This window comes from Perognathus longimembris, chromosome 15 (genome assembly GCF_023159225.1).
Source record: "Perognathus longimembris pacificus isolate PPM17 chromosome 15, ASM2315922v1, whole genome shotgun sequence".
Taxonomy (NCBI): domain Eukaryota; kingdom Metazoa; phylum Chordata; class Mammalia; order Rodentia; family Heteromyidae; genus Perognathus; species Perognathus longimembris.
In genome coordinates this window covers 46312495-46337339 of record NC_063175.1, presented here as the reverse complement: position 1 = coordinate 46337339, position 24845 = coordinate 46312495, and the positions used below count along the sequence as shown (strand labels likewise).

The 24845-nt window shown below is 36.1% G+C and overlaps 1 protein-coding gene across 5 annotated transcripts in view; it reads right to left on the bottom strand.

The window, feature by feature from the left end:
- The window catches only part of Wdr7 (WD repeat domain 7), a 252259-nt gene that overhangs the window by 180339 nt on the left and 47075 nt on the right, over positions 1–24845 (bottom strand). For 4 of the 5 annotated variants that reach the window (XM_048363805.1, XM_048363804.1, XM_048363806.1 and 1 more), the window contains 3 exons: positions 11647–12416; positions 10825–10913; positions 460–578 (listed from right to left, as the gene is read on the bottom strand). In XM_048363805.1, the coding sequence (XP_048219762.1) occupies positions 460–578; positions 10825–10913; positions 11647–12416 (978 nt within the window). Of the gene's footprint in view, positions 1–459; positions 579–3224; positions 3324–10824; positions 10914–11646; positions 12417–24845 lie in introns of all 5 variants that reach the window. The other variant, XM_048363808.1, reaches the window with a different exon arrangement.

The following is a 24845-nucleotide window of genomic DNA, read 5'->3' as shown; positions in this document are numbered from 1 at the left end:
TATAATATAGTACCTTCTACTGACTTGGAATTTGACTAATGTAATTGAATTGAATGTATAATCTTGGGGAGGTAGTTATGTGTACTTGTGCGTGTGTCTGTACGATTTTTCATGAACTCAACAAGTAAGACACAATCCTACAAAGCATAGGAAACATTTCATCAAGTATTCACTGGATTAAAAGAAAAAGTAAATGAACAGTAAATAGGAGTATTACTATTTAGTATGCATACAGAAAAACAACAAAGAATAGAAATCTTGAATCCATATTTTCTGTCACATGGTGAACAGGTAGTAAGACAAATAAATGAGCACTATTTTGAAATTAATATTTGAACTGTGACCCACAGAGCTCAGCCTTTTGAATGGCTGGGAGTACAGGTGTGAGCCACTGGCACCCAGCATGAATGAGTCTTTTTATTTATTTTTTGTGATCTGTCCTCATCCCCTTGACATTACCTCCAAGCATCGATCTTGCCACCTTCGAGCCAGCATCTCCAGAAGTGGAGGCCTGAATTTATCCAATCCCAGCAGGTCCGGTAACATAACACAGTGCATGGCAGCTAACTGACTCCATCCTGTCCAAATGTGGTAACACAAACATACTTTAAATGATTTTACTTTTAGACATTCTGCACAACAAACAATTACACCAAAGTATTTCATCACGTATCACCAGGGCTGAGGTTATATCTCAAGTGGTATAGTGCTTGCCTAGCTAGTAAGAAGTTCTGAGTTCACACCCCAGTAACACTAAAACTTCAAAGTTTAAAAAACAACACCCCAATATATTAAAACAAATGTCTACACAAACTACAACCAAATTCCCAAAGAAAACACATTTCTAAACAGATGTTGTGAAATAGAACATGTATTAGGGGATGGGAAGAGATATAAGAGCAATAGATGTAAAAATATTATCAGTTAAAAGACATTCTAAGACAGATTTGTGTCACTACAGGCATGAGTACCTATCTATTGCCTTCCTGTCATCCAAAAGACCTTCTCATCAGAGGGTCTTCAATTATGGACGTTATTCCTTTTCTTACAAATTGAATCTGATATCTAATCACTATCATAACCCAAAAAAGTAACATAATTCCCATTTCAAAGCAAATATAAATCCAGATATTTCACAAAATAAAAATCTGATCAACCAAAATTTACAGTCTTAAAAATCAGCAATTTTGATTCCGAGTACTAACGCTTACATTTTCCAAAGTTCTTAATCACATATAAATGATTATACGAAAAAGACAGTTTACACTGTAACATGTAAAAGTAATAATACATAAGCATTCTCAATCATTTCAACCTTATTTTTAAAGTGACATAAAATACCTTCATATATACAATAAATAAGACTCATTCTTCCTAAATTACATGTCAGAGCATTATTAATACACAATCATTACCATTTTCTCCTGAGGATATCTAAAAATAAATAATCAAGAACAGGTTAAAAAATATGCCCTCAGTCACTTAAAGTTGAGTTAATCTGTGAACACAGGATTTTAGCAAGTCAGTGCTCTGAAATGATCTAAATTATAGTATTCTAAACTAATAACAAAAAGTTTAATAAAACTCAAATAGATCAGTGGACTGCTAAAGATAGTCAAGCCACCTGTTGAAAGACTCATCCGGGGCTGGGGATATGGCCTAGTGGCAAGAGTGCTTGCCCCGTATACATGAGGCCCTGGGTTCAATTCCCCAGCACCACATATATAGAAAATGGCCAGAAGTGGCGCTGTGACTCAAGTGGCAGAGTGCTAGCCTTGAGCAAAAAGAAGCCAGGGACAGTGCTCAGGCCCTGAGTCCAAGTCCCAGGACTGGCCAAAAGAAAAAAAAAAAAAAAAAAACTCATCCATTCAGTGAGGAAATATGCATCAACTGATAATATGTATTCACACTAAGTTGACTGACAGGTACACATTTTAGATTATAACTCACAGCATAGGAATAAGTACATATATATTCATACACACATTGTTATAACTTACAACATAGGGATGCAGTAATATTTATATAGACTTACTTATGTGTATACATATATACATATACATATATACACAACATACACTACTACCTACTAATTCTTAATACATTTTAATGTTTCATATATTCATATATTTCATATTTTTCAAAGGTATATTTATGAGCTAAATTTGAACTTTGTGATGACTATTTAAAGCCCTAAATCTAACAGTTTATCTGAGAATAACAGATAATGATGTTTCACAATTGCTTAACAAATACCCTAATTATTTTTCCTAAAATCCAGTCTTTTTAAAGAATGTTAGAACAATTCTATGATGAGAAAACAAAACAAAAAAGGAAGTTAGACTTTTAAGTTTCCACATAGTTTCTTTCTAAAGTGGTACCACTTGAAACATGGATTCTGAACTTCATAGGCAATGTAATATTCCTTCTGTTCAAATAGACTTACAATATTCTGAAGATTCAGAATCATTCTGAATTTTATATTTTAAAAAAAATGTTTAAATTTCCTCCTTTATGTATCATATAAACTGAGCATATGGAGACTGACAGAACTCACAATCTTCATTAATGCTCCAGGAGTTGTAAATAATACTAGTCAAGTCTTGGGAAACCAGTGTTTAAGGATTTCAGTAACTTTTTCAGTGGTCCAAAAATTACTTTCCACTGTGTAACCCTTGCAGGAATAATGTGGTAGTTCCATTACATGTAAAGATTTAAATTCTAAAATTTTGCATCAGCCTACATCAGAAGTAGTAGCAGAACAGGCAAATTCCTATCATCCTATAATCAAAGAGACTCACTTATAACATACCTTCATGTAATCACAGCATACAGCTTTGTAAAGACAAAAAGTATGTCCGTTAGGGACTAGTTATACATGGAAAGCAATTTCATCAGCACCAATGCCGTGGATCACATGGGGAAAACGACTACAAAATTCAGTCTGCCATTTAACATTGACATCACACCAAAGATGAGCAGCTTTGCACTACTTCAGCAGCATTCTAGATGATAGAAGACATTGCTTATACCAGCCAGGAGTAACATCACATTTTTATAATAAGTTTTTGTCACTGACATAACCAAATAAAGTTATAAAATGGGAACTTTAGGATCTCATAAATAACAAAGCAGATGAATGTATAAATCAGATAAAAAGAAGAGAATCTGTTAGAATAAAGTATAGATTGAAAGAAAGTCATTAGAAAGTTGAGAGAGAATACCTTCATTGACTAAGAAACAGGTATGTAAAGCAGGAGTGGAAGCAGAGTCAGAGCCAGAGCGATCAGCATCAGACCGAGTGGAAACGACAGGTGCAGCAACTTGCAGAGGAAAATAGAAGAAATAAAGAGGAGAAAATTGAGGTACAGTGCTTTCTGAAAAAAAAGTTCTATATTAGTGGAGAATGAAAACAAAATTGGCAAAATGCAGAAAATATAAACTAAAAATCGGAAGGGCATGCTTATTAAAACTACAGCATGGAATGGTGTAATTTATGAAATAGTAACCACAGGGTAGTTTAATTTCCTCTTCAAGATAAAAGCTAGCAAAAAGGATAAATGAATAATGTGTCAAATACTGCAAAGCATAACTCTAAAATTAAAAAAAGTAAAATAAAAATGACAAAAATATTAAGAATTAGCAAGATATAATTTTATAAACTGTATCACATACTTAAGATGCTTGTGCTGGTCTTCAGATTATTGATAACATTTTTCTAGTTGTTTATTACCTAACATGAATAGACTATTTTGAAATATCTCAAACAAATATTCAGTGACATTTCAAGTTCCCACACTCATTGTATTAAAATTCAATGTAAAACATACTAATGTATAAAGAATAAATGCTGCATATTATATTTGAATGTTGTTAGGATTTTTATATAGTTCACTCACTGACGTTTAATATTTTTATAAAATAAATGTTTTATGTAATAAATTTTACAATTCTTATAAAAGAGTTCAGCCAACCCCTCCCCCCCAAAAAAAGTTGTGTTGCCAGGAAAATGCTTCAGCTTCAATTATCATATGAAAAAGCAAAAGGACCTTATGGCACACACATTCTACAACTGGAGGTCAATGTTAAGATTTAGAGGTCACCATTTGACACTTCCTTCCTAGGGAGAAATTAGCATATGTCATGCACAAGCATCTTCAAATTAATCCCTCTCTTTTCTTCTGTCATTGAACAGCAATAGGTTTGGGCTCTTGAACAGATTCAACATTGTCTGCTGAATGATATGTTTGCTTTTCATGCAGTCAAGTTCTTTTGTGATGATAGGACAGCTGCATGAAAACAACTTTTTCATAATTTCCACACCAATGCATCATAATGTCAATCAGGCACGTGCAAGGTAAACAGTTGAACTAAAACAAGTCAAAGAACAGTAACAAAAGGAAAATTTAAACTACAAAAATTCCCAGAAGCAGCTCCTGCACACATGTGAATTTTATTTTAATGGACTTGTTTTCGATCCCTTATGAGTAATGATCAGAGCATATTATATGCATGTATTACGAAATCTGTACTAAACACAATTTAATAAAACAATTTTACCTAAAACAATAAATTATAATTTTACAATGTTATGCTTATGAGAAAAAAATTGGTTTTAATTTTATCTCATAAAATATAAGAACTACATTATAAAATAATCTTGCAAAGCAACCCCAAGTATTTCTGTATCCCATTAAATGATTTTCATTTTTAATTTCTTTCATCATAATTAGTTACAGATGCAGTTACTATAACTTAAAAACTGTTCATCTCCTCATGAAGAAGGTGCTAAAGCTGATACTCCTCAAATTTTGGCTTTTATACCACTACAACGTTGAGAAAGTTCATTTACTACCTTAGACCATGTGAAAGTTTTCTACAAGTTCCTTTTTTTTTTAAATCCCTGGAAAGGCTATGTTAATTGTATATGATTTTAGTCTTCATTCTGAGAGGATACTAGAACAAGAGGATGATAAAATTCGATATAAATGAAGAAAAGTTTAGTTTTGAGTAAACATTATCCAGTACTATCAAGTTCATAACAGAAATGTTAACTTCAAGTAGGTATATGAATGCTATTAAATTTCCTAACAATAAATAATTGTGTAATACCATGTACCAGATATTGGAAAACCATATAAAAACACAAAGATAAAACAAAGTTCTGGTCAGGCTGGGGATATAGCCTAGTGGCAAGAGTGCCTGCCTCGGATACACAAGGCCCTAGGTTCAATTCCCCAGCACCACATATACAGAAAACGGCCAGAAGCGGCGCTGTGGCTCAAGTGGCGGAGTGCTAGCCTTGAGCGGGAAGAAGCCAGGGACAGTGCTCAGGCCCTGAGTCCAAGGCCCAGGACTGGCCAAAAAAAAAACCAAAGTTCTGCTCATGAAATAGTCTAGTAGCATATAAACAATTAAAATATTGTGCTCCTGGAAGTGGAGCTGTGGCTTAAAATGGGAGAGCAGTACCCTGAGCAAAAGAGTTCAGGGACAGTACCCAAACCCTGGGTTCAAGCTCCATGACTGACAAAAAAAAAAAAAAGAAAAAAGAAAATTTGTTCTCCTTTGGATTTTCTCAAGTAGGCATAAACTTCTTGAGGGCTGGAATTTATTTTGTCGCCAAATCTCAATACCCAGTTATTAGCATATTAATACTAAAAGCATAAAGAGGATGTACTTAGATAAATTTGTTCAAAAAATATTTGTTGAACTGCTTTTTTGAATCAACCACTATTCCAAGCATTGTAAACAAACCAACCAAACAAAAAATCCCTGCCTTTTGAGCTTCCCACAGTAGATCAAAGTAATCAGCCTATTTAAATTAGAAGGGCTCCTAAGTTGTAACACACAATTTTAAAAGAGCTGGGTGCCAGTGGCGCATGCTTTTAATCCTAGCTACTCTGAAGGCTGGGATCTGAGGGTAGCAGTTTGAAGCCGCCCTAGGCAGAAAAGTCCCCCACAAGACTCTCATTTCCAATTAACCACCAAAAGGCTGGAACGGAGATGTAGCTCAAGTGGTAGAGCATTAACCTTAGAAAAAAAAAAAAAAGAAAGAAAAAGCTCAGGGACAGTGCCCAGGCCCTTTAAAAAAAATCCAGTGAAATGCCCTAATATTGTTCATATAAAAATAGTTAGGATAAACTACAAGACATTTATGCTCAAACACAAATTTCTATGAAAATCCCAATGCTTTGATGTCTTTACTTAAATTATTTTGCAGCTAAAACATTTTAGCTGATCTATAAATGACAGTAGGAGCATATTCATGTTTGCAGTCCAAGTTAAAAATAATCATGAGTCAATGTGCACTGCAAGAGAAATCAAGAAAAGAAAGCATAATAAGAGAGTCAAGGTAGAAAGATGAATATGTAATTATCTGTTATATATAATGGATATTTTCTCCTACCATTTGGTTATCTATGTTAGTTACTAGAGATATATGAACTACTCATGACAGTACTAACTTCTCTAATTCCTGAACAAAGATACTAGGAAACAAAAAAATGCTTAAAATATTTGCTGAATATTTGAAGAACACACACTAAATATTTATTTTAATACCAAAATAGAAAATGGGTTTTATAATGCCATTCTAAAATATTTTACTATATAACTGTCTCAGTAGAGACTGAATTTATATTTACTTTAAAAGACAAACATTATGGTTTTCCAATGTTAGTTCCCAATTTTATTACATTAAATAAATGCTTTGCTATGATAAGCTAAAGATGTATAGTATGAACTAATATCATCACTGGCCAACAAAAAAGGCAAATGGCATCATCATTAATCCCAAAGACAGAAGAAAGGAAAGAAGGAAAAGAGAACAGAGGAGACAAGACCAGAATAGCAGAATGAGCTGGGTGCTGGTAGGTCATGCCTTTAATTCTAGCTACTCAGGAGGCTGAGATCTGAGGATGGCAGTTTGAAGCCAGCCTGGTCAAGAAAGTCGTTGAGACTCTTATTTCCAATTAACCACAAGAAAACTGGAAATGGTGCTGTAGCTCAAAGTGGTAGAGTGCTAACCTTAGTGAGAAAGCTCACAGAGAGCAGCCAGGCCCTGAGTTTAAGCCCTACAAGTGCCAAAGGAAAAGAAAGAAGGATGATAGTCTATCATCTATCCATCTAAACAACCACATGAAATATGGTTTTAAGTCCCACAATTAAAAAGCAAGTCAGGGCTGGGAATGTGGGAATGTGGCTTAGTGGCAGAGTGCTTACCTACCATGCATGAGGCCCTGGGTTCTATTCCTCAGTACCACATAAATAAAAAAATAATTTTTTTTTTAAACAAAGCAAGTCAGATTGGATGGAAAAAAAAAAGAGCAAAGCCCAATCAAATGTTGCCTACAAGAAAAATATTTTAAGTACAAAGACCACCAAATAAGTTAAATGAGAGTAAAAAATACACCATGTTAATAATACTAAGCAGAAATATTAAAGTTGCTATAATATTATAAACCAAGTAGGTTTCAGAGCAAAGGAGACAAAAAGCATAAAGATGGCAATTTCATAATGAAAAATGATCCAAATAATCAAGTAGAAATTACAGTTCCAAAGGTTATGCACTAAATAAAAGATTCAAAACACATGAGCAAAAATTGATCAAAGTGAGGACAGACACAGAAAGGAATAATTATAGTGGCATATTTCAATACATTTATCTGGCTGATAGAGCCAAAGAGGCAGAAAAATCAAGAACTATATGATAAACTTTAAGATTGTTTAGTACCTTAACCTGGTTTTTAAAAATATTCCTACCCTACAAGGTAATTTTTCTGAAGTGCACACTGTGTATTCACCAAGACAGACTATATTCTGGACCATGAAACAAATTTCTATAAATTTTTAAAGGTTTATATTATATTCCATGTGATGCTAGTAAATAACAATATATTATACACTTGGAAATTGCTCAGAATATAGATATAAAGTGATTCCCACTATATATGTACATAGGTACCTATATATACACCTATATAGGTATCTATGTAGGTATATATGTATATACATATATAGGTGTATATATACATATATATCTAGTAATGGATATATTAATTCACTTAATAAATCATATTGCATACATGTATTTAAACATTATATACCATAAACATAAACACTATTTTTAAATAAGCAAAATAAACTGAAAAAATTCCAGATGATTGAAGCCATTCAAATTATCCTATCTAACTATGAATTAGAAACTAGGTAAATCCTTTTTAAAAAATCTCCAAATGTTTGGAAACTTTAATAACTCATTACCAAATTACCTATGGAGAAAAAAATCTAAAGAAATAATAAAAACACAACACATCAAAATGTGTGAGATAGTACTATAAAAATATTCAGAAGGGGGGCTGGGGATATGGCCTAGTGGCGAGAGAGCTTGCCTTGTATACATGAGGCCCTGGGTTCGATTCCCCAGCACCACATATACAGAAAACGGCCAGAAGTGGCGCTGTGGCTCAAGTAGCAGAGTGCTAGCCTTGAGCAAAAAGGAAGCCAGGGACAGTGCTCAGGCCCTGAGTCCAAGGCCCAGGACTGGCCAAAAAAAAAAAAAAAAAAAAAAAAAATATATATATATATATATATATATATATATATACACACACACACAGAAGGCAATTTATAGTACTGTACCCCCATCTTAGAAAATAAGAGAAATTCTCAATTCAACCAGCATAGCTTGTTCTTAAAAACTAAGGCTATAAGAGCAAATTTAAAATAGAAATAATAAAATAACAAAGCACATATTGTAAAATAGGAAACAAACAGAAAACCCTAAAGGTAGAAATCAATGAAATGATCTATTCTTTGAATATATTATAACACTGTTTATCTAGTAAACATTCTTATGTAGAGAGAAAAATATGTTATGAATAAAAGAAATAAAAAATGGATGCAATCTCAAACCCTACAACTTTTTCCTTGATAAATTTAACACAAAGCCCACCTGAACATTTTTTAAAATACTTGGTTAGCTCTACTTTTCACCTGTACTTAAAAACCTCCTCATATGCCAGGTGTAGATGGCTCACACCTGTAATCCTAACTACTCAGGAGGATAAGATTTGAGGATCAGAGACCAAAGCCAGTCCTTGAGACTCTTAACTCCAATTAATCACCAAAAAGCCAGAAGAGTTTTGGCTCATGTGGTAGAGCATTAGCCTTGAGCAAAAACAAAAACAAAAACAACAACAACAAAAAACAAAAATCCTCAAGAACAGCGCCAGACCCTGAATTCAAGCCACAGGACTGGCACAAAAGACAAAACAGAACAAAACACAGCCTCCAGACTTTTGGGCTTTCACTAATGAATTAGACAAACAAAGGAAGGAAAAATAGTATCAATCTACATTATCCCTTTCAGAAAAAAAAAGTAAGGAATCATTTCCAAACCTATTCCATGAGGATCAGCATCTTGTTGCCAAAATTGCAAAAACATTATCAGATAACTACACACCAAGTACCTCATGAACTCCTGTATAAATCTCATGCAACACTTCAACATCTAACACTTAACAATCTATAAAATGGACAATTTCTTATAATGTGGTCGATACTGCAAGGTTGTTTTTAAACAAAAATCAATATAATTTGTCTTAACTTAAAAAAGGAAAAAGCAATTATTTCAACAGATGCAGGAACAACATTCATATTTTAACACTAGGAATATGAAATTTTCAATATGACAAAGATCTAAAGCTAACAACATCCATAATAGAAAAAAAAGAATTAATAAATTGTGGTCTACTCATTTAAGAGAGTAACACATAGCAATGAAAATGAACAAGCTAGTGAAATGCATCAAACTGGTGTCACACAAGCCAAACACAAAAGAATGTATGCTGAATGATTGACTATGTAAAACTCAACAGACAGACCTAAACCATAAAGTTTAGGAATTCACACTTAGGTGGTAAAACCATAAAAGAAAGCAGAAGTTCACATCAGAGAAGCCTAAACTGTACAAAGTTAATAACTCTTATCCAAAATGATACAAATACTTTAGATCTCAAAATTTTTGCCTTTTTTCTGTTTTCTTCTCCACCCCCCCCCCATTTGCTTTTTTCTTTTGTTTTCTTTTTGGTGCTGGGAGTAGGGCTTGAATTCAGGGCCTAGATATTGTCCCTTAGCTTTTTCACTCAAGGCTGACACTCTGCCAACTTGAGCCACAGCTCCACATCTAGCTTTTTGGTAGCTGAGATAAGAGTCTCACGGCCTTATTTGCTTGTAATCCTGAGTAGCTAGGATTACAGGCATGAGCCACCAGTGTCCAGCCGTTTTTTTTTTTTTTTCTGATTTTGGAATATGCACACACATAATAAGATTCAATTCTAAATACAAAAATTCATTTTTATCATACATACCTCATATATTAGCCTATGAAACTACATAAGTATACCTTAAAAATAAGTATGATTTAGAGCTATGAGCATGATTCAAGTATCTGCCTGAAAAACATAGGTCCTGAGTTCAAGCCCTAGTACCCTACACACACGAATAAAGACATAACTTTTAAGCTCAAGATACACACAATTAAAACACTCATGTTGTCAAATTAAAGTACCCCTAATGCATAAGAATTATGCCAAAGACCGTGTAATAAAATTATGTAATATATGCTCACTTATCAATTTATAAATAAATCGGATTTATTTTTGGCTGACATGTTAATTACCCATATTTACATCTGGAATATAACAACTTTTCTCTCTTTTAATAATCTGAGACAAACAAAATATTATGATTATGTATTAGCTATGCCTCCTCAGTTCTACAGCTGAAATGTCAAGTCAATTACTTAATAAGATATAATTTTACCTTGTTTAATCTGTCCTTGTACAATATTACTGGTAGTTGGAGGGGGACCCTTTGCCTTAGAAAGGTCTGGGGTGCTTGGTCTAGGTGGCCTTTAAAAACAAGAAGAAAATACACATTTTTTCACATTTTCATATTTCTACAACAATTTAAGGCTATCATTTTCTAGACTGAATTGAATTTAGAAAAGAAAGACGCAAAGAACATTTTAATTTACTGTTACGAAAGATGATAATGCTTTGGTTTTTTTGGCTACTAGTATTTTCCATTTCAGATTTCGGTAAAATGATTACTCTAATTTTTATTTTCTGGTGTTTGATGAAGTATTTATGACTAAGTCCTCCAATCAACTTCAACTGACAGGTAAGTATCATTCTAAACTCTCTTGTTTTCAACATTAGCATGAAGGGATTTCAGCCTACCACCCATTGCTGGTCCAAATGAATGTACGTAATAATACTATAATTTTTAAAGTAGTATTACTGAAAATATAAAAAAAAGCAATAAGGCATTAAGAAATCTTGGACCTTGAGGCAGACTGTCTCCACTTGAATTCTAGCTCCACCAATTACTACTTACTAGACCTTAGGCAAAATACTGCTCCTGTATCTGTTTTCCTATCTGTAATAAAAGGATAACAAACCCATCTACCTTATATAAGGATGATCGGCACTAATCTAAAAGGGAAATTTAAAGGAGAAACACTAAGATGACATTAAAATAGTGACAGTGTATAGTCTCAAAATAATTTTAAAATAATAAGAAAAATAGGACAGGTATCTTTTATTGAAACATAAGAAGAAAATCAAGCTATTGCGAGCACACCTGGTTGGGCCCTTCTTCATATGATCACCAATGAAAGTTGCGTTGGTCATACTCATTAAGGTATTCGCCAAAGATATGATAGACAGGAGATGCTGGGTCGTGACTGCTCGAGACACTCCATAAGTTCCCTTTCCTACTCCCTCAGTGGTTGATAGCCTCCTTCCTACTTCTGCCTTCCCCTGTAGTAGTTTACAAGCAGCCTGATGATAACCGGGAAGCATCAATGACATATGACCTCCCCTCGATAAGAGACCAAATGACACTGAGCAATGTGGTTTCAGCATGCCAAGGCGATCAAGACAAACTTCATCCAAAACTTCATTTAAACCCCAGGCATGAAGGCAGGACATAAACAATTTCGCAGTGTCCATAGTTAAATTATACTCTAATAGGGTCAGTGGCTTGGATTTGCTGGCCCGATATTCAGGATCACTTTCCTCCCTTCTCTGTCTCAGTATCTCCTCATCCTCATCTTCCTCGTCCAGGAGGTGTTCTTTTATGTTCTCTTTGATAGTTTCCTTCACTTGTTGGAAGAGAACTGCTGCTCGTTTTCCAGTTAGAAAAGAGCCCCCTTTGTCTGAACTGCCAGATGCTTTTTGCAAATTCTCAGGGGAAATAAGTGCAGTATTCGGCCTAGAGGCTTCCTCAGTCAGGAGTTGAATAATCAACGCTTCCACATCAAAGAAAAGCACATGGATGTCCGGGTCTGTTAGGTTTGTCTTTATTGCTTGAACCATCAGGGAGTTGTGAGAATATTTAGGTAAATTCCCCTGCAACAAATTTTTTTTAAAGACAGTTACAATTAAGAGTATTTAATTTCAACACTCATTAATAAACAATAAAAGAACAATTAAAGTACATAATAGGTTGTCTTTATAGGGATCTATATCATTAAAAGTAACACTTGAAGTTAAGCCATCAATATCACACAAAGGATACAAACTTATGTAGACATATATAGAGAGATTAAAAATTGCTTCTATAATTTAGAAAATTCTGTTTCTCAAAATGATTTACCACTCCATCTGAAAGCAAAATCTGTTTATCATGGCAGCTGATCCTTTCAAGTTAACCAGAACTTTGTTTTTCTATTTTTATGTTCAACCTCTCAGGTCACAGATTCATTCCCATCCATAAAAACAGATGTTCAAATCTTTTTTCACTTAGGTACTAAAAACAAGAAATATCACAGTGGCTACTACCTTTCTATGTTTCTTCCTTTCTACTGTCCCTTATACCCAAATTTACTGAAAGTAGTGGTAGTAGACTAATTCAATGGCAAGGCTTTGGTCCCTCCTTCCATTATCTTTGCAGTATCTGACACTGTTGTTTTAGCTGAGACACAAAGATTGTAAATAACAAGAAAGATTAAGGTCTGGTGTGATAGCTCATGTTCACATCCTAGTTACTTTGGAAGTGGAGACTAGGAGGATCACAGTTCAATCTGGCCCAGGGAAACCATTCCTAAGACTCCCTCTATCCCAACCTAATACTGGGTGTGCAGCTCTCATCCTAGCTATGTAAATATACTGAGCTATCCATATTTTCTTGTACTCTGTGAAATAATTTCAAAAGCAGAGCCAAATCATATCTTACTTATCTTGTGTAACTTTAAATACCAGAATATGTAGAAAAAATTCAAAAACAAACAAAACTCCCAATTTCTATCCAAGCACTAGGGCTCAAGCCTGTAATCCTAGCTACTCAGGGGGCTGAGATCTGAGGATCAAGGTTCCTAGCCAGCCCAGTCAGGAAAGGCCATGAGACTCTTATCCTCAATTAACCACCAAAAAGCCAGAAGTGGAGTTGTGGGTCAAATAGCAGAACATAGCCTGGAACAAAAAAAGTGCAGGGACAGTTCCTACACTTTGAATTCAAGCCCAGGACTGGTATGTACACACACACACACACACACACACACACACACACACACACACACACACCTCTACCCCCAACACCCTCCCCCTCCAAATAAAATACAAACTTTATAAAATTATTAAAGTTGAAGTAGTGCTGTGACTCAAAGTGGTAGAGCATTAGTCTTGGGCACAAAAGCTCAGAGACAATGCTCAGGCCCTGAGTTCAAGCTCCATGGCTGACAAAAACTGAAATTAAAAATAAATAAGTAAATACAATTAGCAAAGTTGCTAAGCAATTATTCTATAGTAAAATTATAACAAGTCTCACTAACCAGTCTCTCTTCTGCCTCCATTTGACTCCTATTTTTTGTTCTAGCTTCAGTGGTATCTAAAACATATAATAACTTGAGGATAAAATCCAGAAATCTTTAAAAACATAAAGCATCCTCCAGTTTCATTTCTAAATCACAATCTCTGTAATTCCAGTGACAAATCATCACTTTCCCCTTGTGGAGTGATGCAGCTTTAGATCTCTGTCCTTTTGTGTATGACCATGGCAGGACCATACTCCTCCCCAATTTCCGTGCTGTCACTTAAGTCACAAATAAAAACACCCATTCTTCAAGAAGTACTTTAAGTGGCTCCTGTGCTAAAAATTACCTATAAAATTACTCAAACAGATCTTTTACATAAACTCCTGTTAGACGAATGATGTTTAAAGTGAAATAGAACATAAATATTTCTACACTACTGTTAAACAACTATGTTTAAAGTGAAATAGAACATAAATATTTCTACACTACTGTTAAACAACTTAAGGGGCATAAGAATATGATAAATTTAAATATAATAACAGTAAGAGTCAAGTTACAACTATGAGGTGAAAAATATCAAGACTTTCTGAATATCGCTTCTTTATTTATTTTCTTCATTCCACATTCATCTATATGCCTGTTTGGTTCTGTGTCTGTACAAGCCACTTAGAATATAAAAGCGAATGAGCCAGGAACTTTCTAGTCATAGAACTCAAATCTAACAGATTTAGGAATAATAAATGTAGTGAGAATTGATGCTTTACTTTTTTTTTTTTTTTTTGCCAGTCCTGGGGCTTGAACTTGGGCCTGAGCACTGTCCTTGGCTTCTTTTTGCTCAAGGCTAGCACTCTACCACTTGAGCCACAGCGCCCCTTCTGGCCTTTTCTATAAATGTGGTACTGAGGAATCAAATCCAGGGCTTCATGTATACAAGGTGAGCACTTTCTCACTAGGCCATATTCCCAGCCTGACAATTGGTGCTTTAAATAATGGGGAACTGACAGTCACAATGGCAAATTGTAAACTTGACCTTGGGTAAGAGTAGTTCTTCAGAGAAGACGTAACACCTATAGCAAGAATTAACAGAATGTGAAAAGGACAATGGTGGCAAACATCCCAGGATAGATGCTAGTGAAACCCACAGGTGATCAAATGAAGAATGCAAAAAATGGTTCAGAAAGCACATAGAACCAAACCAAGACTTCTGATTATCACCTTGGAAGTAGTCATTTTCTCAAAATCACCAGAGATGTTTATAAAACATAGGTTTGCAGACCTGAATCAATAGAGTTGGGTATGTGCCGTAATCTATCTAAGGAGTATCTCGATGACTCTGAGATAAAATAGAGAACTACTACCCAAATGAGGGGAGGGAAATAACAAAGTTTAATATAATTTATCCACCAGCAATGTCAGCAAAAAGGAACAAGACGGGAGCCATGAATATAAAACAGGGTGCAGCCAGAAGTCATCCAGATGAGGGAAGATAAAAGGACAGGAACACCAAGAATATAAAGGCTGCGATGAAGCACACGTACATGACCTCTTACATGTCAAAGCACTGCACTTCACGCCTGCTTTTTCAAATACTGAACATATAATGGCAGATACGATGCTGCTTAATGTTTTATACCTACTAACATTAATAATTTAAGTACGTTATTCATAACATGACATACAATAAATGTGTCTTATATGAAAGTATTATTAACAATGGTAGCACTACATATTAAAGCACTTGCTACAGCTCAGGAGCTATGCTAGTTATAAGGGTTGACTATGTCACAGCACAAGTTAAAATATCATCTTGTATCAGCATTAAGTAGACAGGCCTAGCATGACATGCAGGGAAAGGTAATAACATTAGATAAAACAAAGAGTCCTTCTAGTGCTTCAGCATTTTCTAATAAAGACCTACAAAATTATTTCATGAAAGAGAGACACCTTATCCACCCAAGAATATAAAATCAAACATGTGTGCCAAAGAAACTATGTTAAGTGGACAGAATGGCTTGAAGAAAAGCAGCAGCAAGAGTGAAGACAAGAGGTAGACTTTCAAGCCCTCCTATGAAGGCTGCCACGCACGCACAAACTCCTTTCATCACCCCAGGTCAGCATGCGTTTCTCTCTCTTCTGAGGCATCCCAGCCCATAGCCATGTGTTTGGTCAACATAAAGTTATCTAGTTTTTGATACCATGATATCTGGATGTGACTATGTGGAACTCTTAGCACAACCTCCTATATCATGTGGCAACACCTATAACTACAACAAATCACAGGAAAAGAGTTTTTTTAAAAAAAGAAACATTGCCAACATGGTACAGATGGAAACATGGGGAGATGGAAATCTTGTGACAACAAAATACAGACAAACCAGCAACCCTGAGTTTTTTGGCACACACACACACACGTATGCATAGACACACACAGAGAAACATACACACATACACACAAACTAGTAGTCCCCAACAAGAAAAACAGAGTAATAAAATTCAGGTTCTTCAGAGAAAGGATGTCCATATGCCCTTGTTATAACCTATTTTCATTATCATATACTTAAACATAATATTAAATCAGGTCTGCTAAAATACCTCATAGCTTGATCCCCTAAAATTTAAAACACTTTATAAGAATTAATAGCGTGTATATTTTATGTTACCCAATAGCAAAAGAATGAATAAAACAATGACAGTAATTTTCACCATTCATACCAATCCTTCTTATTTTTGTTTTCAATGTCACAATTTTCAAATATATCTGTAAATAATGATGGAAAAGAATTTATCGGGGCTGGGGATATAGCCTAGTGGCAAGAGTGCCTGCCTCAGATACATGAGGCCCTAGGTTTGATTCCCCAGCACCACATATACAGAAAATGGCCAGAAGCGGCACTGTGGCTCAAGTGGCAGAGTGCTAGCCTTGAGCGGGAAGAAGCCAGGGACAGTGCTCAGGCCCTGAGTCCAAGGCTCAGGACTGGCCAAAAAAAAAAAAAATTATTTTTTTCCTGAATGAGCACTGAGTACAATCTATAGTAATATCATGTGGTTTTCATTCACACCTAGAAGTAGAGTTGTTTATACGAGCAAGATTGTATTAGCTGATTTTAATGCTAAAATGTAAAAAAGCAGAACTGTGATGATTGTTTAAATAAAGAAGAATTTTCTTTGAAACCAGAGCTTACAGATAATGGTGTGCATGTAACACACATACATAGATATATGCATGCATCTACAAATATCAATACAGATGTTGAAACAGAATGCAAGAAAAAACTATTTGATAAATCTTAATCTACTATTTTACAAAGTACATAAGTATGCAACATATTTACGATATATGTTCTAAGTAACTTTTAATTTCCTAAGCACTGTATTAAAAACTGGTCTATACCTAATAACTTGGGGAAGAAAATAAAAGAACTGTAATTTTTCTCCTTTTGATTTTGTACATGGTATTCTATTAAACAAAAGTCCTTAAAAAGAACCTCTGGAATTCCTTTGTGTGTGTGTGTGCCGGTCCTGGAGTTTGAACTTAGGCCCTAGGCACTGTTCCTGAGGGTTTTTGTTATTGTTCAAGGCAAGGGTTCTATCGCCTGAGCCACAGGTCCAGTTCTGCCTTTTTTTTTTCTTTTTGGTAGTTAATTGGAAATAAGAGTTTCAAAGACTTTCTTGCCCTTGTTGGCTTTGAGCCATGATCCTCTGATCTCAGCCTCCTTAGTAGTTAGGATTTCAGGCATGAGCTAACTATACCTAGCTAGAATCTCTGAAATTATAATGCACAATGTAAAAGGTACAGTAAATAAAAAAACAAATTGGTAGCTTAATGTACTTTTAAAATATTCTAAGAACATGTCTTATTATTCATAATATGGTTTCAATATTAACTACTTTAGTCAAGAAGAATGACAAGAATGAGAAAACAAGCTAGAGAAGGGAGGCAGAAAACTAGGAGCTAGCAAAAAACATACAACCTAAATGGGTATGTAGTGCCCTCTGCTGTTGTATTGCTGTTATTCAACATTAGTACTTAAGAATACAAAACGTTCCAGATTCTAGCTATGACAAATTGCGCTGCGATGAACATTGTTGTGCTGGTGGCTTTACTGTGATTTTGTTTGTGGTCTTTGGATAGATACTCAAAAGTGGGGCTTCTGGGTCATAGGGGAGTTCTATATTTAGCCAGATGCCCCTCAGTAGACGAATGGATCAGGAAAATGTGGTACATATACACAATGGAATTTTATGCCTCTATCAGAAAGAATGACATTGCCCCATTTGTAAGGAAATGGAAGGACTTGGAAAAAATTATACTAAGTGAAATGAGCCAGACCCAAAGAAACATGGACTCTATGGTCTACCTTATTGGGAATAATTAGTACAGGTTTAGGCAAGTCACAGCAGAGGATCACAAGAGCCCAATAGCTGTACTTATGAACACATAAGATGATGCTAAGTGAAATGAACTCCATGTTATGGAAACGATTGTTATATCACAGTTGTAACTACTTTCAACGTCCCATGTGTATCTGTAGCTTCTATTATTTATGATGTTCTTGTATCACCTTCCTGTGGTTGTACCTACACTATCTCTGTAATCTTATCTGAGTATATTGGAAACCGTGTATACTAGTATTAGAACTAGGAAATTGAAAGGGAATACCAAAATTGAGAGACACAGGGTAAAAAAAGACAAACAACTACAAAAGCAATACTTGCAAAACTGGTGTAAGTGAACTCAACAACTCATGGGGGGAAAGGGAAAGGGGGAGGAGGGAGAGGGGTATGAGGGACGAGGTAACAAACAGTACAAGAAATGTATCCAATGCCTAATGTATGAAACTGTAACCTCTCTGTACATCAGTTTGATAATAAAAATTTGAAAAAAAAATACATAACGTTATCTGTGTACACTGGAATTAAGACTATATCAATTTACTTAAGTATTTGCTTTTGGACTGGAAAAGTGTTCATGAGTAGCTATGAATGACAATATGGCTATACAATTCATTTCTTTTCATTAACAAGTATATAAATAAGGGTAAACTAAAAAGAGTTATTTAACACAATTGAAGGGTTTTAAGATTTGCTATTGTAATATGATCTATTAAATGATACAGATACAATATAACTTCTTCTTTTGAGTGATTTACAAGTATTAAATATAATCATTTACCAAAATTACCTTTCATAGACTTTTCTGTAAATAGTCTTACTGCATAATAAGTGAATAATGACATTTTAGTGGTATTAATTTACGAAGAGATTAGAAATTATTTTTAAAGTTTTATAATAGTGTCACAAAAAATTGATTTTCAACTCTTCCCAAAGGGCCAGATGCCAAAAGATCAAGCTCAAGAGCCATGTTCTATTACATAGCTTTTCTTATGAATTGGCTAATAACTTCATCAGGATCAGTTCTTCTAGCCCTCCAATAAAGTCTACCTACAAAAGGGAGATGTTACAAACATCTTATAGATAATACAAATAGCATTATTTTACTGGTAGCAGATATTGGATTAAAACCCAGATGGTCAGGCACCATTGACTGACAGCTGTAACTGAAGCTTCTTGAGAGGCTGAGAATGGAAGAACTGAGGTTTGAGGGCAGCCCAGGCAAAAAACAAACAAACAAACCAAAAAACAAATTTAAGTTTGCAAGACCCCTTCTCAAGCCACAGCTGGGAGCAGCTATACATGCTTAATCCTAAACAGGAGAAAGATAATAAAAATCCAACTCATAAGGCACCAGTAGCTGACACTTGTAATCTTAAACTACATAGGAGGCTAGGATTTAGAAGGGCAGAAATTCCAGGCCAGCTTGTGAACAGAAAAGTCCATAGACTCCATTTCAATGGAGGAACACTGTATACAGCAGAGTGTACCTGTCATTCCAACAACAGAAAGCACAAAACAGATGGACTAAGGTCCAGATGTGTACCTGGGCAAGAAGCAAAACCCTATCTCAAAAAATAACCAGTGAGGGGCTGGGGATATAGCCTAGTGGCAACAGTGCCTGCCTCGGATACACGAGGCCCTAGGTTCGATTCCCCAGCACCACATATACAGAAAACGGCCAGAAGCGGCGCTGTGGCTCAAGTGGCGGAGTATGCTAGCCTTGAGCGGGAAGAAGCCAGGGACAGTGCTCAGGCCCTGAGTCCAAGGCCCAGGACTGGCAAAAAAAATAAATAAATAACCAGTGAAAATCAGAACTAAAGGCATGGCTCAGCAGGAGAGTGCCTGCCTAGTGAGTGCAATGCTCTGAGTTCATTTTATCTCAAGTGAACGTGTTAAAGATACATATGAAAAAACAGGTTATACTAGTGCATGAAAGAATTCATAAAATTCCCAAGATCTTTTATTACCACATAACCACATAACTAGGTATGTAAAAAACATTGTAGCCAGGTGCCTGTGGCTCATACCTGTAATCACAGTTACTCAGGTGGCTAAGATCTGAGAATCATAATTCGAAGCCAGCCTAGGCAGAAAAGTCTGTGAGACTTTTATCTCCAATAAATTACTCAGAAAATTTAGGCTGGAAATGGCACTATGGCTCAAGTGGTAGAACGCTAGCCTTGAGCACAAAGAGACTCAGGGACAGTGCCCAAGACCTGAGTTCAAACCCCAGGACCAACAAAAATGAAACAACAACAAAAACCAACAAAAAAAAAAGACATTATTTGTAAATTCATGGTAACAAGATAGAATTCTGGAGGCTAACTCCATGAAAGAAAAAAGAAGTAGAACCTAAAAATAACAAAGAAGAAAAAACCTGTTCTAATCTACTCCGGTCACGGTGGTAGGCAATCCTTAGTTTAAGAAATATTCATCATCCACTAGTTCCTAACTTATTTCTAAGCATCTTCTCTCATCACCACCTGACAAGCCCACCTCTCAGCATTTTCCCTATGTCTGCCCAGGTGTGCATGTACTGCACCCTTAGCAAAACAATGCTCATTCCCACTTTCCTTCCTGATGGCAAGTCTGCCTCTCTTCAGCATATCTTTCCCAGAATCATTAGGTCATTCATTCCCATAGGTTTCTCTTCCAATTGTTTCATACTGTAAGCAGTGTAAGGCCCACTATAATGAATTGCATGCCTGTCCCCCACACCAGATCATGAGCTACTCAATGTCAGGGCTTTCTCAGTGGGATGTGATTAATGTACTCTCCCACACTGGTTCTAGCTTGAGGCTGGGCTCAGTATATGCTGAATGAATACACCAATCAATCAAGAGTATACAAGTATAGAATGGTGAACAATTATTATGATAAATGTTTCCAAAGGTCTTGTCCCACTTAACTTCATTGCAACCCAAATGTCCCTACTTTAAAGCTAAAAACAAACAGAAGCTAAAAAAGTAAGTCATTCACTCAGGGTCACGCCGTAAGTCAATGATCACAAGAGAAAAGGAAGTCAGGTTCCTGATATTCCCATATGTTCTGAATAACTCTAGTTATCAAGAGGTTCTGACGGGGCTGGGGATATGGCCTAGTGGCAAGAGTGCCTGCCTCGTATACATGAGGCCCTAGGTTCGATTCCCCAGCACCACATATACAGAAAACGGCCAGAAGTGGCGCTGTGGCTCAAGTGGCACAGTGCTAGCCTTGAGCAAAAAGGAAGCCAGGGACAGTGCTCAGGCCCTGAGTCCAAGGCCCAGGACTGGCCAAAAAAAAAAAAAAGAGGTTCTGAGCATTCATCCTGAAGAGATTCTGGAGCAATGAGAGAAGTGGTAAGGAGAGGGTAAGTCCACTCCACACTGTACCTAAATACTGGACTATTTATGTTTCAGTGTACTCTTTCCAGTGCTGGGCACTAGAAACACAAGAAAGAATGGTATATGGTGCCTCAAGGAGCTCTTCGTATGACATAGCTAGTGGTGATCCCTCCTTCCCATCCCAGCCCCTGAAGGATGACTGATAATGTCTTGGTTAGTCACAATTGGGAGTATTAACAGCATGTAGTGGGTACAAATTCCACAGAGCATGTGAGACAGTTTCCTCAAGAATGAACCATCAAGTCTAAGCCGTCAAACACTAAGGGTGATTCCCTGATACAAAGAAAGAGACATGGAAACAACATCCATACTGAAAAAATAGAATAAGGACTGGAAACATAAGCCAAGTGTCAAAGGGTCAGAAGGGAAAAGCTGTGGACTCTTCCTGACTTGCCCTTCAAGAGACAGCAGACAGGGGCCTCAGGCTCATGAGATTAGGGATTAGACAAGGGTGAAACCCAGCATGGTGAAACCCTTTGGTATAATTAATACACACCAAAAAAGAAAGAAGGAATGACAGTAGACTAAAATAGGTATTTGTTAGGGGGTATTAGTGGGGAAAGAAGGTGAACGAAGAGGTTGAATAAAAGTATATAAGCCTGTAGGACCTTAGATGCATGTCTGAAAATAAATGAGGGCTGAGAATTTGGCTTAGTGGCAGAGTGCTTGCCTAGCATGCTTGAAGTCCTGGGTTTGATTCCTCAGTACCACATAAACAGAAAAAGATGGAGGTGTAACTCAAGTGATAGAGTGCTAGCCTTGATCACAGAAAGACTCAGGGAGAGAGCTCAGGCCAAGTTCAAGCCCCAAGACTGGCCAAAAAAAAAAAAGAAGAAGAAAAGAAATGAAACCTGTTGAAACTGTCTTATGAAAGTTGATTGCATATATACATGGAAATGGCACAGTGAACCCTTCCCCCATACAACTAATATATGCTAACAAAATATCTTAGTAAAAAGAAAAATCAGGTATTTTTACACACAAGGAGAGATAAAGATTTTTTTAAAATATATTTTGCCTATTCCAGTCAACCAAGGACCATGTATAGAATTCTAACCATAGCCATCTACACCCACTCTATTTCCATCCTTGACAGTAGAAAACAACACTTCCTTGAGGTAAATGACTGACAGAATGGCTGGCTGACGTATTTCCATACACAGTTAATTTTAGGGCTTCAATATTATATCATAAAAAGTATCAAATGAGTTTCACACTGGAAAAAATTTTAAGTCAGTCTTCCACTTCTTTGTTTTCTTAACACTGGATAACTTAATCAAGGCTCCTTAGCTTTATTAAAGACTAGACAAAAATTAGTTTTGTTCTAAAAAACAGCTGGAACAACCAAAACTGAATTTATTTATATTTATAATATATATCCAACAGACTTATGTTTTCTACTAAAATATTCATTAAGTTTTAGGGGTAGAATGTTAAGAAAGTTTAATTGATTCTTCAAAGGTCACACATATCATAAGAATGCTTCTAAGAATGGAAAACAGTTCACCAGTCAAGGCCTGAGTATACAACATTATTTGGCTTGTCCCTGTCTGTTCCCCACAGTGCCCTTTTCACAGTGAATCATAAAGTCAATACAAAAATTATTTTACACAGTGAATTCTGCAATAAGAAAACAGAGTATGTTCTTGGTAGGTTATATTTGGCCTCTAAATTCCATTCTCTAACCTAGTTACACAGAATACAAAGCTACTGACCTTTGCAAATATAGACCATTCATTTTCTTTAGGCTTTTGACTAATTAGACAACAGGGAGAGAAATGTAAGGTGAAGGAGAAATCCTCCTACTCATTTTTAATTTATTTAACCTTGTAACCTTCCCATTAAAAAAGTTTTTCTGATTGTTGCAAGAATGACCATGATGCAAATGTGATAAACACAGTATCACACATACTAGATCTCCTAAAAAAATGAATTCCATGGCAGTAAGGGTTGCATAGCCTCACTGGTAAAACTCCTTTGACCCTAAGATCTCTCAAGAACCAGCCATATGAAATGCCTTATGAAAACTAATTCAAGCCTGGTGCCGGTAGCTCAAACCTATAATTCTAGTTATTCAAGAGGCTGAGATGTGAGGATCGAGGTCCAAAGCCAGATTGAGCAGGAAAGTCCAGGAGACTCTTATCTCCAACTAATCACAGAAAAATCTCGAGAAAGCTGTGAGCAAAAGAAGCCCAGGGACAGCACCCAGGCCCAGAGTTCAAGCCCTCAGACTGGCAAAATATAAAAATACAAAAAAACCAAAACTCAACAAAGAGATCACAGTACATATTCAATCAACTATTTCTGCCAGAAGAAGGAATGGTGCTAAGGAGTGAGAATATCTCAAGGAGGAAAGAGAGTAAAGGAAGGGTGGATAGCAGAAAGAGGACTAGGATATAATATACAGATTTCCTAATATTTCAACCTTTTCCACCAGAGTTGTTTTAAACCAGAGGCAATTTTTGCCTCCCAGGAGATATATAGCAATGATTAAAGACATCTGATTGTCACAACTGGAGTAGAGAGCTATTATTGCCTAAAATGGGACGGAGAAAACGCTGCTGAATATCCTAAATTGTAGACCAGAGCTCCGAAACCATAAAGAACAACTCGCCTCAAAATGTCGACAGTGCTTCAATTGAGCAACTCAGGACCCTGAGTAAGGAGATGGCCACACTGAAATAACTCCAGGCTAAATTGGAACCCTAACAATATTGAGATGGTTAGGAAGGAGTGTCAATTACACCTTGATACAGTTGCTCGTCAAAACCAAAGAGGAGAATGAGGAACTGAACAGCAGGCAAAAATTATCAATGACCCCGTCTAAAGGCCGTAGAACAAGGCAGGGATTTTAGGACACCTGTGACAGAAAGGAGGAGACCTGGTAAGAAGCTGAAGCAAAAGCCATTGGCACTTTCTGTTACAGATCAGCAATACAACAAATACTGTATGGCTGCTACCAGATGTCATAAGAAAATCACAGGAATCAGTAAGTCAAAATCTTTAGCCTTGGGGCTGGGAATATGGCCTAGTGGTAGAGTGCTTGCCTCCTATACATGAAGTCCTGGATTTGATTCCTCAGCACCACATATATAGTAAAAGCCAGAAGTAGCACTGTGGCTCAAGCGGCAGAGTGCTAGCCTTGAGCAAAAAGAAGCCAAGGGCAGTGCTCAGGCCCTGAGTTCAAGCCCCAAGACTGGCCAAAAAAACAAAAGAAAACAACCCTTAGCCTCAAAAAGATGGGATTT